Below are 14500 nucleotides of genomic sequence, written 5' to 3' on the forward strand. Positions count from 1 at the left end.
GATACTTTTGAACATGTTGGGGAAATTGATGCCAGCTCAAAAGACGACCTGGAGCCAGTATGTGAGCTATTTAGTACATGTTTACAATTGTACTTACAATGATGATGCAGGGTTTTTAGTTTATTTTCTAATGTTTGGGAGAGAGATTCAGTTGCTGATTGATCTGTGTTATAAGGTTGTAGTAAATGGGACATTACCATAGACTTCAAAACTATGGGCTGGATTTTAAAAAGATTACGCTCGCCAGGTCTATTTTAAAAAGGCCCGACAAAGAGCGTAAAGCCCCGGGACGCATGTAAGTTCCGGGGCTATACTAAAGGGGTGGGGTGGGGGCGGGGCCAGAGGCTTCCAACACAGCGGCCATTGCCGCTGTGTCGAAGGATCGCGTGCTGGCAGGCTGCCGGCGCGTGCAACTTGTGCCTGCCCAGAGGCAGGTGCAAAAGGTAAAATAAAAATTTTGGGGGGGTTAGGGGGAGGAAAGGTTAGGGGAAGGGGTGGGAAGGTCAGGTTAGGGGGAAGGGAAATTCCCTTCTAGGCCGCTCTGATTTCGGAGTGGCCTGGGAGGGAATGGGGGAAGGCAGTGTGGCTCAGCACATGTAAGGTGCACAATTGTGCACCCCCTTGCATGTGCTGACCCCTGATTTTATAACTTGTGCTCGCCTGTATGCCCGCGCACACCTTTTTAAAATCTACCCCTAATTGTAGAAAACCCTATGGGTTCCTAACAGGATTGTCCCATTATAGAAGGGGGAACATAAGAAGTAATAGAGTGTTGGGTTTTAGCTCCCCCATGTGAGAGACTGAAATGATGGAATCTCCAGAGTATAAAGTTCAGTGCCACCACATTAGGGTGTGGATTTAAATTAGCCCTTTCAGGAGGCAGGATGGCTCTGTGCCTGCTCCTGTTCTTTTGTTATGTTCCTGAGAAAAGGATCCTTCTAGGGAAGAAGTCTGGATATAGACTAGAGGGAAGAGTTCCTTTTTTCCTTTTGAAAGAAGTCATTTTTTCCCTTTTGATTTGGGATGAAGGAAGTTTTATCCACCCTTCCTTCTTCACCTTTTGGTTTTTCTGTTTTAAGAACTGTATTTTACAGGCAAAGGATAGTGGGAAATGGAGTTTACTCTGAGGAGGGGGGGAGGGGGTTACTATTGGTGTGCCTCAAAGCTCGGTCCTTGGACTGGTCCTTTTCATCATTTTTATGAGCGGTGTAACAGAAAGATTGTCAAGAAAGGTTTGTCTTTTTACAGATTATACCAAAATCTGCAGCAGGATAGACAGCCTGGCATGTGTGGAAAACATGAGGAGCAATCTAGAAAAGCTCAAGGAATGGTCTAGGGCCTGACAACTAAGATTTAATGCTAAAAAACTGCAAGGTAATTCATTTAGGCTGCAGAAATCCAAAGGAGAGATACACAGTAGTACTAGAGGGGAAATTCTTTTCAGCACAAAAGAAGAACTGGATCCAGGATCATCATATCCGATGGTTTTAAGGTGGTCAAACAGGTGGATAAAGTGACAGCAAAAGTCAGAAAAATGCTTGGCTGCATAGGAAGAGCAATTGTCAGCAGACAAAAAGAACTGACATTGCCCCTGAATAGGTCCCTGAGACCTCACTTGGAATACTGTGTACAATTCTGGAGATTGCACCTTCAAAAGGATATAAATCTCTTGGAGTCAGTTCAGAGGGTGGCTATAAAAATGGTCAGTGGTCTTTATTCTAAAGCGTATGAGGATAGACTTAAAGATCTAAACATATATACCCTACAGGAAAGGAAAGATAGGAGAGATAGGAAGAGACATTTAAAAATCCCCCAAATGTCCATATATGGGAGGTGAGCTTATTTCAATGGAAAAGAGGCTCTAAAATGAGGGATCATAGTATGAGGGTGAAAGGGAGGTAGACTCAGGAGTAATCTGAGGAAATATTTCTTTACCGAGAGGTTAGTGGATACATGGAACTGCCTCCCAATGGAGATGGTGGAGATAAAAGTGGTATCTGAATTTAAGAAAGGATGGGGTAATACAGGGTATCTCTAAGGGTGTGATGGGGATTGTTGGGCAGACTAGATAGGCCCTATGGTTTTGGGTTTTTTTTTCTGCCGTCATGTTTCTATGAGATGGCTGTTTCTTCCAGAAAGAGTTTCTCTAATACATAGCAAACACACAATAATAGAAACTGATGGGAAAGGAAACAGAGAATAAAACAGAAGGGGGAGTCTATGGAAACATGTATTATTGAACTTTTCAGTGGAATGGAATGTTTAAAAAAAATAAATTCCGGCACACAGAAATGATCTTCAATAGTAATTTAAGTTCATCTTCACAGGAAAGCTTTGAAAAATACCAGGATGAGAGCAGCACTCACAGCAAACTTTGTAAACACCAGTGCAAGAGCAGATATATATAGTTTCAAGTGAGTTGAAAACAGAGCTCGATAGGATCCTGGCAGTACCCACCTGTTCACAACTGTCAAGTGTCAACAGTGGAATCAGCAGTTCAAAACAGTCCCGTAGCAGCAGTATTTGCCCATCTCAGTCTGTTAGCTATCTTATCCGGAGTTAATAACAAAAGAATTATAGTTTTAAAATGATCCCAAGGATGAAAATCTGTAGTCGGCAACACTCCTCCATTACAGAGTTGGAGACTATCTTGGACAGCTGCAATGTGGAATTAAACCATGTGAATGAAGTATGGCCCAGGGTCTACTTAGGGGACCTGTAAGTTTTTTTTCCTAGTTATTTCATAAAGTGAATTTGATTGCAAGCCTATCTCTGTTTGTTCAGCAGAAAAAATTCCAGCACCTGTAAACATTTTGAAGACAGCAATAGACAGTGCCTGTAAGTAGCAATTTGCATAAGACAATCCACAAAAGCACTGAAATATTTACTGAAGATTTCTTTTTCTTTTTCCATTGAAATATAAAATCAGGATCTTTCAATGACAGTGTTGCCAGCTTACCGCCATGTCAGCATGAAATATTGATTCAGTTCTTATTTATAACTCCCATCTCAATGCATTTTTCAGGAAAATAAAGAATGGATTGTATTGGAATGTTAACTAAAAAACCAGGACTGGGCTCACATCTCATAAGACATGGAGCTAATAACACAGGTGCTGTCCTAGTTTTCTATTTGAAACAATAGAAAAACTAATGAAATGAAGCAAACTTGTGGATTTTGGCTCCTCCCCCTTCTTGCACACCCCTAACAGTTTCCTCCTGCTTTTATGGGCTTCCATTATCAATCAGAATCAGCCACTAATAGAGCTAAGGAATATAGACCCTTAATTCAAAACTATACCCTTCCCCTTCATCCAGCCATAGGAGTAACAGACCTTGGCAAGGATCCCATTGACTGTAGCTCTCTCTGGAACCCTGTATAACATGCACCCCGAGTCTGGCCATTGAGTGATGGTTGTGACTCCCTCCTAGTGGCTGTGAACTCTAGATCTACATCATCCCTAACCCTGGTGGCTCAAGAAATAGAAGCTGAGCTCAGGAACTGAACCCTTATTTCCTGCATTGCAGCAGACAGAACTGCCTCCAAGTCATTGGGCCAGTCCACCAATAATTTTTCAGTGAGTTCTGTCATCATATGGTTACAACTTTTAACAAAATAAAATAGAGCTCCCTGAATAACTGCAGGGAATAACTTTGATAGCACCGCAATGTCATCCTTTTCTGTTTGCATGAAAATACTAATGTTTTTTTCTCAAAACATCTTTGTAATTACTTAATCTTCCTCCTCTCTGAATATATATATTTTTTTTTTAAATCTTGGAAATAATAATAAAACTACACCACTAATTCCAGACTCTTCTAAAAGGACAAATAGTCACAATGTGATGACAACATATGTGTAAAAAAATCAATGTGGAAAAAATAAATTATGATACGATCAGCTATTTATGAAGAAAGGCTGAAGAGATTAGGGCTGTTCAGCCTGGAGAAGAGACGGCTGAGGGGGGATATGATAGAGGTCTTTAAGATCATGAGAGGTCTTGAACGAGTAGATGTGACTCGGTTCTTTTTACTTTCGAATAATAGAAGGACTAGGGGGCATTCCATGAAGTTAGCAAGTAGCACATTTAAGACTAATCGGAGAAAATTCTTTTCACTCAACGCACAATAAAGCTCTGGAATTTGTTGCCAGAGGATGTGGTTAGTGCAGTTAGGGGTAGATTTTAAAAGGCGCGCGAATAGCCTACTTTTGTTTGCGCTCCAGGCGCAAACAAAAGTACGCTGGATTTTAGTAGATACGCGCGGAGCCGCGCGTATCCACTAAAATCCTGGATCGGCGCGCGCAAGGCTATGAATTTTGTATAGCTGGCGCGCGCCGAGCCGCGCAGCCTACCCCGTTCCCTCCAAGGCCGCTCCGAAATCGGAGCGGCCTCGGAGGGAACTTTCCTTTGCCCTCCCCTCACCTTCCCCTCCCTTCCCCTACCTAACCCACCCGCCCGGCCCTGTCTAAACCCCCCCCTTACCTTTGTCGGGGGACGGGAGGCGTAAATCCCCGCGCGCCAACGGGCCTCCTGCGCGCCGGGCCGCAACCTGGGGCGGGTACGGAGGGCACGGCCACGCCCCCGGGCCGTAGCCACGCCCCGTACCCGCCCCCAAAACGCTGCCGACACGCCCCCGAAACGCCGCGATGACCGGGCCCGCCCCCCGACACGCCCCCGACACGCCCCCCTCCGAGAACCCCGGGATTTACGCGAGTCCCGGGGCTCTGCGCGCGCCGGGAGGCCTATGTAAAATAGGCTTCCCGGCGCGCAGGGCCCTGCTCGCGTAAATCCGCCCGGTTTTGGGCGGATTTACGCGAGCAGGGCTCTGAAAATCCGCCCCTTAGTGTAGCTGGGTTCAAAAAAGGTTTGGATAAGTTCTTGGAGGAGAAGTCCATTAATGGCTATTAATCAATTTTACTTAGGGAATAGCCACTGCTATTAATTGCATCAGTAGCATGGGATCTTCTTAGTGTTTGGGTAATTGCCAGGTTCTTGTGGCCTGGTTTTGGCCTCTGTTGGAAACAGGATGCTGGGCTTGATGGACCCTTGGTCTGACCCAGCATGGCAATTTCTTATGTTCTTATTTAAAAGTTTTTTATATACCGCTTATACATGATATAGTCTAGGTGGTTTACAAATTGGATAGCTTGTTTCATTTTGATAAAATGATGGATCAGTTTTAAAGTAATTTGTCTAAATTAAGTGATGCTCTAAAAGTCACATTGTTATAGGAGGAAGCTGGAGTCTTAGTAGGTTATGATGCCTTTAAAAGAACCACCAAAAAGATGTTGTAGTACATGAGCTTTCAAGACTACACAGGCCCCATGTTCTTGGAAGAGGATGGCATGACCCAAATCCCATGCTTTTCTGTGGGAGGAAAATAAAATTTTTAAAAAGATATTTTTCTTCCTTTAGGAAATAATGGGAGCTATCAGGGCAAAAGAGAGGCTGCTCCAATTTACTCTTACACAGAGCAAGATTAATTCATCTATTCAAGTTATAGGTTTCATGGAGGCAAAGAAAAGCTGTGTATCCAGCTGAGTGGAAAACCTTTGCCCTTCTGAAGATTATTAAGATTGTTGAGGATCAGATTTCATCTTTATGCAAATGATGTGCAGATGATTTTTCCAGTTACATCAGGGGAAATTGGGGAGCGATTTTTATTAATGGCTATCTTTTAAAAGTTTAATCTTGGTGTCAAGCTAGAGACCTTAAGCTTAATGCTAATAAAAGCAAAGTTATCTGAGTATGCCAGGTGAAACTAGAGGCTGACTTTTCTGTATATTTGTTGTTTCAATAATTGAGGAGGCTTAGTGAAGTGGTAAGAGACCTGAGGGTCTGGTTGAAGTCACATTTGTCCATGCAGATGTTGAGAAGGGGGTGTTTAGTGTGCCCTTGGGCCTCAGCCCGACCCCAGACGGATCCAGGACCGAACCGAGGGTTGACGATGTGTCGCAGGATGGCAGAGACACGGTCTTACCCTCTGCCGGGCCTGCAAGCTCCCAACGCCAACAACAGGATGATGGTAGGTGAACGTTCCTCCGACCGTTCCAAGCCCTTTCGGACCTGCCGCTTGGATCGCCATGGAGCAGCAGGCCGGCCTGAGGATGAAGACAGATGTAGGCCTTGACACAAAAATATGACACCAAGGTAGATGCGACGGCATTACTGATGAGGGTTGATGTGAAAACATGACATCAGAGCTGTTGAAGACATGACACCAGGGCTGTTGAAGACATGACACCAAGGCTGATGCAACGGCATCAGGGACAAGATGAGGAACTTGACAAAGTCCAAACGAGACGAGAAGCTGGGCAGGTAGACATTGGCACTGTCTCTCAGGGCACCCTACTCAGACCACCCTCACGGGCGGACCCAATGGGCTGGTTGCTGACCACCCTGTCCCACTATGCGCCCTACACAGCCCAAGGAGGCTGGTCACGGACCACGAGGAGAGTGGGACAAGCGCAGGGAAGACTCCAGCCGAGGCAAATCTTTGACGACAGAGCCAGATGTTATCCAAAGCACCACGAAGGTTGGAAGGACAAGATGGCTCAGGAGCACAGGACACCAGTCCACTGCCGGCATCTCCCATGACAAAGCTGCATCACCCGGAGATCCACGGCCGGCAGAACAGAAGGCTCCAGAGCTAGAACAAACACCAAAGAGGGCTGGAACACCAGGAAGCGATACACCAGGAGATGAGACACCAGGACACCTGGACGGGGACCTCAGGCAATGAAGACATGACAGGAAGACATGGTACGAAGCAGATGAGACGAGGAACTCCACAAAGATCAAGGACTTGTCGGAGCGCTGGCAGACGGGAGCCTCCAGGGCTGAAGTCACTCTGATGCAAGGCAATGAGGAAAAGCAGGAACAGCCCTTTTATAGGGCTGAAGCAGGAAACAGTCACTAGGTGGGGCCCAGGGCATATCCGGCCGTGGGCCCTTTAAATTCTGAAGAGAGGCGCGGCCGCACACCTAGAGGAAGCAGGAAGAAGCTGTGCAGGACCGTGGACAGCAGTCCTGCTCGACGTCAGCATGTAGAGAGCAGAGCTGGGCCAGGATGCAGGCCCCGATGATGGCAGCGGCTCCAACCGCTGCAGGAGGCTCTGAGGGCGGTTCCAGCTGCCAATCGAGCTCGGGGATGCGGCCTCCTGCCGCGAAGATGATGATGAAGGTGGCGGCGGCTCATGCCGCGAAGATGGCAGGAAGTCCGCAGGTCCAGCCGCGGTGAAGAGGACCATGAAGGGCGGCCTCCGGGCCGCAAAAGGGAACTCGAGTCCACGGCTCCGGCCGCGAGGGAGGCCCGATATCAGCGGTAACCAGCCGTGTTGGAAAGGCAGCAGCACGGGGTAAGTGAGGCCTGCTCATGGGGATTAGTTCCGTGGCAGGGTTCATAACAGTACCCCCCTCCTCAAACCTCCTGTCAACAGTCCAAGGAGAGAAGGTAACAGTCCATACCGAATGAAGGTATTCGAGGGACCAAAAAAAAATGGAAGCTGGTAATCCCGGGGACTGCAAGAAAAAGGCAAGAAACTACAGAAACACAAGAAGAAAATGACGAGAGACCAGAGAACACAAGACCGAGGGAACACGAGACCGAGCAAACACGAGACCGAGCGAACACGAGACCGAGCGAACACGAGACCGAGCGAACACGAGACCGAGCGAGCGGTGACCGAGCGAGCGGTGACCGCACGAACAGAGATCGCACGACCGACAAACAAAAAATACAAAAGAGGGAGCAAAGGAGCGGAGAGCAAGGGAACAGAAAGCGAGAGAGTGGAAAGCGAGAGAGCGGAAAGATGGGAACGAGGAGGACAGGAAAACACATGACCGGGAAGCAACAAACGGAAGACAGTACAAATGAGCAACAACAGGGAACAGCACAACAAGCAACAAACAGAGAGCCAAAATCACAAACAAGACAAAACCACAAGAAACACCAAGAAGACCTGGGGGAGGGAACCCAGGGTGGGCAAACAAAACCAGCAAAACCAGGTGGGGTGCAGGCGCCTCTTGCAGGTTGAATAACCCCCAAACTGGCAAACATGACAAAAAGTCTGGATGTAGGCACCTCCTGCAGGTCGTAAAAAAATCCAGACAGCTGGCGCCTCCAGCAGGTCGTAAGCAAAGAATCCTGAAAAAAATGTTTTGGTCCCAAAACCAGTCCAGGAACAAACAAGACTCTGAAGATGGATTTCAGGAACAAGGCGGATCCATCGACGGAACACGTCACTGGACACATGGCCTTGCATTCTGTTGAGAAGGGGGTGTTTAGTTTGCCCTTCGGCCTCAGCCTGACCCCATACGGATCCAGGACTGAACCAAGGGTTGGCGACGTGTCCCATGATGGCAGAGACACGGTCTTACCCTCTGCCGGGCTTGCAAGCTCTCAGCGCCAACAACAGGATGATGTTGGTAGGAGAATGGTCCTCCGACTGTTCCAAGCCCTTTCGGACCTGCCGCTTGGATCGGCATGGAGCAGCAGGCTGACCTGAGGATGAGGACAGATAGAGGCTTTGACACGAAGACATGACACCAAGGTAGATGCGACGGCATCACCGACAAAGGTTGATGTGAAGACATGACACTGGGGCTGTTGAAGATATGACACAAGAGCTATTGAAGACATGACACCAAGGCTGATGCAACGACATCAGGGACAAGACGAGGAAATTGACAACGCCCAAACAAGACAAGAAGCTGGGCAGGTAGACATTGGCACTGTCTCTCAGGGCGCCCTACTTAGCCCACCTTCACAGGCGGACCCAATGGGCTGGTCGTGGACCACCCTGTCCCACTACACGCCCTACACAGCCCAAGGAGGCTGGTCACGGACCTTGAGAAGAGCGGGACAAGCGCAGGGAAGAATCCAGCCGAGGCAGAACTTCAGCGACGGAGCCAGATGTCATCCGAAGCACCACGAAGGCTGGCAGGACAAGACGGCTCAGGAGCACAGGATACCAGTCCATTGCCGGCATCTCCCATGACGAAGCTGTGTCACCCGGAGATCCACGGCCGGCAGAACAGAAGGCTCCAGAGCTAGAACAAACACCAAGGAGGGCTGGAACACGAGGAAGTGATACACCAGGAGATGAGACACCAGGACACCTGGACGGGGACCTCAGGCAATGAAGACATGACAAGAAGACATGGTACGAATCAGACGAGACGAGGAGCTCCACAAAGAAAATCAAGGACTTGTCGGAGCGCTGGCAGGCGGCAGCCTCCAGGGCTGAAGTCACTCTGATGCAAGGCAACGAGGAAAAGCAGGAACAGCCCTTTTATAGGGCTGAAGTAGGAAACAGTCACTAGGTGGGGCCCAGGGCATATCCGGCTGTGGGCCCTTTAAATTCTGAAGAGAGGCGTGGCCGTGCACCTAGAGGAAGCAGGAAGAAGCTGTGCAGGACCATGGACAGTGGTCCTGCCCGATCTCAGCACGTAGAGAGCAGGACTGGGCCAGGACACAGGCCCCGATGACGGCAGCGGCTCCAGCCACTGCAGGAGGCCCCGAGGGCGGCTCCAGCCGCCAATCGAGCTCGGAGATGTGGCCTCCTGCCGGGAAAATGATGATGAAGGCGGGGGGCGGCTCCCGCCGTGAAGATGGCAGGAAGTCCGTGGCTCCAGCCGTGGTGAAGAGGACCATGAAGGGCGACTTCCGGGACGCAAAAGGGAACTCGAGTCTCCGGCTCCGGCCGCGAGGGAGGACCGACGTCGGCGGTAACCAGCTGCGTCGGGAAGGCAGGAGCACGGGGTAAGCGAGGCCTGCTTACGGGGATTAGCTCCGCGGCAGGGTTCATAACAGCAGACTCATATTTCATCTGTTGCTAAGGCTGCTTAGTTCTATTTACTGATTATTCATCAAATTCCGCCTTTTTTGTCATATGTCATTTGAAATTGGCGATCCAAGATTTAGTTGTGTCAAGAATTGATTATTGTAATTTGCTTCTTTTGGGATTACTAAAAACAACAAATTAGTTGGCTGCAATTTATTCAAAATACAGCCGATAGGCTGATTGGTGGCCTTAAAATGAATGATCATTTTACCCTACTTCTTTGTGATGTACATTGGTTTCCAATTCAGTATCATATAAAATGTAGTTCTGTTATGTAATATGGCCCCAGGTTATATTTCTGAAAAGATCACTTGTCATATGCCTGCCAGGCCTCTTCAGTCTTCCTAGCTAGATCTTTTGTTTGTGCCTTGATTCCATGAAGTGAAGCTGGAGATACATTGATGCACAGTGTTTTAGATTGCAGCTCTAAAACTCTGTAATTAGGTTCCATTGGAAATTAGATCTGTTGGGGAATTATTACATTTCTGAAAGCTTTTAAAAACCTGGTTATTCATACAAGTCTTTGATCTGTATAACCTAAACCTTCTCTTCTTGGATATTTGGAGCTGTTTGGGGTTCTGATTTTTCCCAATTTGACTGCTTGGATTTGTTCTATTATTAGGCCTTTTGAATGGTATGAGGTATTATTTTATATTTATTTGATTTATGTTTTTTATTAGGTTATTTGAATTGTATTGAGGTTTCTCACAGGACAAGCAGGATGGTAGTCCTCACAAATGGGTGACATCGAGGATGGAGCCCTGTACGGAAAACTTTTCTGTCAAAGTTTCAACAAGCTTTGACTGACACTGGCACACTGGGTGCACTGAGCATGCCCAGCCTGCAATTATCCCTGTGAGCCACAGGTGTCTCCCTCAGTCTTCTTTTTTCCGCTCTGCAGTCAGCATAGCGGTTGGAGCTCTGTGAGGATTTTTTAACTAATTACCTCATGGAAAACACTTAACTTTTCACTTCAAAAAACACTTTTCCCTGCACAGGTCTCCCTCCGCGTACGTTTTTACGACGCTCGGTGAGTACTAATTCTTATTTTTCGGTCGGTTCCTGTCACTATCTTAAGGCTGTTAACTGACTGAAGCCTTCCCTTCCCCCATTTTTCAGTTAGCTTTAAACAGCTTGCGAGTATCTCTGTGACACTCTGCTTGCTTATGCTAGTGGGGTAGGGATTTTTTCCTTAACTTTAGGACCTCTGTAGCTTCAAGTCCTTCGTTCCCTGGTACCCTCACGCAGTCGATACCTATCGCTACACCGGGACCCTCCTAAACCGCCCTGGGCTTTTATATGTCATCAGCGCCCCTCCCCCCACGGTGCCCTGATGCCTTTATCCATGTTTTTTGCTTTTCAGTGCTACCAGGCTTTTTCCTCCTACGCACTGTTTTTTTCCTTGGGCTTCCTCGGTGCCGTCCCTACCCGGATGCATGCCATTGACGCACACGCTGTTAGTCACTGCCATGCATACTCGGGTCGCCGCCACCGCTGCCCGAGACACTTTTTAACGATCCCAGGGTCACTTCATCGATGCCACCCCCCCTTTTGGGGATGCCATCGATGCCCCATCCTCCCCACCAATGTCCAGCCCTTTTCCATCGGTGGGCATCGGTGCCACATCGATTCGTCGGTGGGCATCGATGCCAGATGGTCCCCATCGGTGGACATCGGTGCCGGATGGTCCCCATCGATGGACATCGGTGCCGGATGGCTTGTCCGTCGATGGCATTGGTGCCGGATGGCCGTCCGTCGATGGCATCGGTGCCAGGTCCTTTTGCATCGATGGACACCGATGCCCAGGTGTTTCATCCATGGGCATCTATGTTAGAATGCATCCATCGAGGGCAGTCGATGCCAGGCTGCTCCCATCGGTGAAATTCGATGCCCAGGTGGGTCCCATCGGTGGGTATCCATGCCGGCTCGATTCCGTGGATGGGCGTTGATGCCAATGCCAGCCTTATGGCTGGCATCGATGCCCATGCCGATTCCAGGACTGGCGTTGATGCCGGGATGGAATTCATCGACTGGGAGATCCATGCCATCGATTCCATACGTGTCCATATCGATGCCACCGACACACGTGTCTGGGGCACCAATGCCATGTACACTTGGAAATCTGAGTCTGTCCAAATCGATACCGTCAACGTCTGTGGCCCTATAGTTGATGCCCGTGGCCATGCCACAAACGGCATAAATGCCCGCCTCCATGCATCGATGCCCTCGACACCTCCGTTTTCCTTCGGTGTCCTTGACGCCCTATTGATTCGACTTCGACTCAGTTGATGCCGGTATCTTTTTCAATAACGGCAATGTTTTTCGATTATTCGATTCCACATCGTTTCAAAGATACCTATGCCACTGCTGTCAGTGCCCGTCACTGTCATCATTCTCCTGGCCAGTCATCGACGATTTTTCATACCCATTTTGATGATATCCTCGAAGCCCCTTAGGTTGCCTTCTATATCGTCAATACCGACATAGCACCGCCACATAATACCCTCGCCTCCTCACATTGCTCCACGCTTTGGGTTCTTTTTTAAGCCCCGTATTAGCTTAAGACACTCCATTGTGTCAGGAGCAGAGCAGGCGTGCTGACAGTTCGTCATCGATCGCCTTCCAGGACGACGAGGGCTTCCATCTCGGCGCTGGGGAAAGACCGGGCCGAGCACCGTGGCACCATCATCGCCGACATCGTGATCGTCCGCTGCTGACGCCATCCAGCACATCGGTGCCATCCTTCTCCAGGCTGGACAACGCTCGGGCAGAGCGACATCACCACTGCCATCAGCACTGTTCCTACAGTTTTGGCAGTCCTTGGTGATCCAGAACTTCCGGATCCAGGTCCGACAGCTTCTGCATTGGCGTCACGACACATCGAGCCGCTGTGACGAGGGAAGGGAACATGAGTTCCGTTAGGGCTCCTCTGTTCCTGGCGTGCCCCACCGTCAAGTGGTGTGGGACTATGGCCATCTGTTACACTTAGCAGTCTAAACGCCACTCACGCCTGGCCTGTCTCCTCTGTACCTGTGCCACCATACCGGGTTTCAGAGCGAGATGGACGTTTACGTCCCCGGCCTTACCCTCGAGGACTCCGGAGACCATCGGAGTCAACAATCTTCACCGGCTCGTCTTGCGGCGATCCACGTCGGATGGTAAGTACCCGCTTCGGCGGCATTCCCATAGAGTTGTGTTCTCCCATTCGGACCGTGGTTCGAAAAGTTCTGGGTCATGTGCCTTTTAGAACTGTATTAGTGTCACATATCGCTATGTTAGCTATGTTAGCCACAATATCAGGAGAACCCCTCTATCTTCTTGGGATTGCAGCAGGGCTTCTTCTCTTGTCAGTAACAAGTCCCTGTGCCGACCAATGCTCTGACTCTTGGTTCCCTCCCAACCAAGGTCCAGCTGCATTGGCTGATCTGCTAAACATGAGATTCAGCAACCATTGCCCCATGTACAAGTCCACCTTGAGGCCTGGCCACAGGTCTCAGTTGTCTCCTTGTACAGCATACAGAAATGCGGGTACCACTTACCGCTCACACACCTGCAGGAGCCTACATGATATCCTCCATTGGGACACCTCCTGGTCTCCCATCTGGTCAGATATCAGAGCGGCCACCCCACCTTGTACCAAAGTCCCGGTACACTCCCCCAGGCGCTACGAAGTGCAGAGGGGAGAAGGGAGGGGGGTTGGGGAGTTTTAATGCACTATTCTTTCTTTTAACAGAAAATAGTTACTCTCCGCACATCCTGGCCCTAAGAAAATCCAACTTTCTTTAGACGTCACAGGTACAATGGTATCTTTGGTTACCATCACTCCATACTGCAGTAAGTACATTATTTTAATGTTTTCTATGTGCTTTATGGTGAGTCAACATTACAACCCCAAGCTCTGCCGCTGGCACCAGCTTCGGTAAGTGAACTGTCTCTTGCATCACTGTTGGTGAATGCTGTTTTCTCTGCGGAGTGTAACATCATTCACTTTCCTTGCATAGACTACTGGCTAACCACTTTCAGTACATGCAAGGAGCTCTCACTTTTTTCAGGACTCACTATACATTTACTAACTGGGATTACTGTCACTGCCATAAATCCCTTCTGTAACACTTCTGGACACCACAGTCTTAAGACCCTCTTGTCCAGCATGCGCACAGACATTCTGATACATTGTTATATGTCCCTGCGCATATTTTCCATAACCTCAGCCTTTCAACTTTTCATGGTTGGGCTATGGGGTTTCTTCCCACTATGCATTTTCTCATAATTCAAAACTGCTATGGGTTTATATTCAGTGACATTCTATACTCAATGGACCTAAGTGGTTTCATTGCTTTCGTCCCTGATTCTTATCCCAGTTCGAACTAGGACCTAGTCTCCTTCGACTCATGCTCGCAATTCCTTAGGGTTATAAAGTTTCTCCTGAAAGCTGTCAACCCATTATGCATCTATTGCACTCCAGCATAGTTTCTCATAAACTTCCTGGACGTTGCACCCATGAGTTATGCCCTTATGCCTTCCAATACTGCTTTTGCAACAATTCTTTGTGCATACAGACAGACAGCATAGGGACAATGTGCTTTCCAACTCATAAGCACGCATTACCTCTTAGCTGCTCTGCTAGACAGCTGCGCAGCTCTACCCTTGGCCCT

The 14500-nt window shown here is 48.6% G+C and overlaps 1 protein-coding gene across 4 annotated transcripts in view; it reads left to right on the forward strand.

The window, feature by feature from the left end:
• The first annotated feature begins 2455 nt into the window (after positions 1-2455).
• The window catches only part of LOC115095596 (dual specificity protein phosphatase 26-like), a 41380-nt gene continuing 29335 nt past the window's right edge, over positions 2456-14500 (forward strand). Inside the window, exons 1-2 of one of the 4 annotated variants that reach the window (XM_029609533.1) lie at positions 2461-2689; positions 2785-2838. In XM_029609533.1, the coding sequence (XP_029465393.1) occupies positions 2685-2689; positions 2785-2838 (59 nt within the window). In that variant the 5' untranslated portion in view covers positions 2461-2684. Of the gene's footprint in view, positions 2719-2784; positions 2839-14500 lie in introns of all 4 variants that reach the window. The other 3 variants (XM_029609534.1, XM_029609535.1, XM_029609530.1) reach the window with 3 other exon arrangements.

The sequence above is a fragment of the Rhinatrema bivittatum genome, chromosome 7, assembly GCF_901001135.1.
Source record: "Rhinatrema bivittatum chromosome 7, aRhiBiv1.1, whole genome shotgun sequence".
Classification (NCBI taxonomy): Eukaryota; Metazoa; Chordata; class Amphibia; order Gymnophiona; family Rhinatrematidae; genus Rhinatrema; species Rhinatrema bivittatum.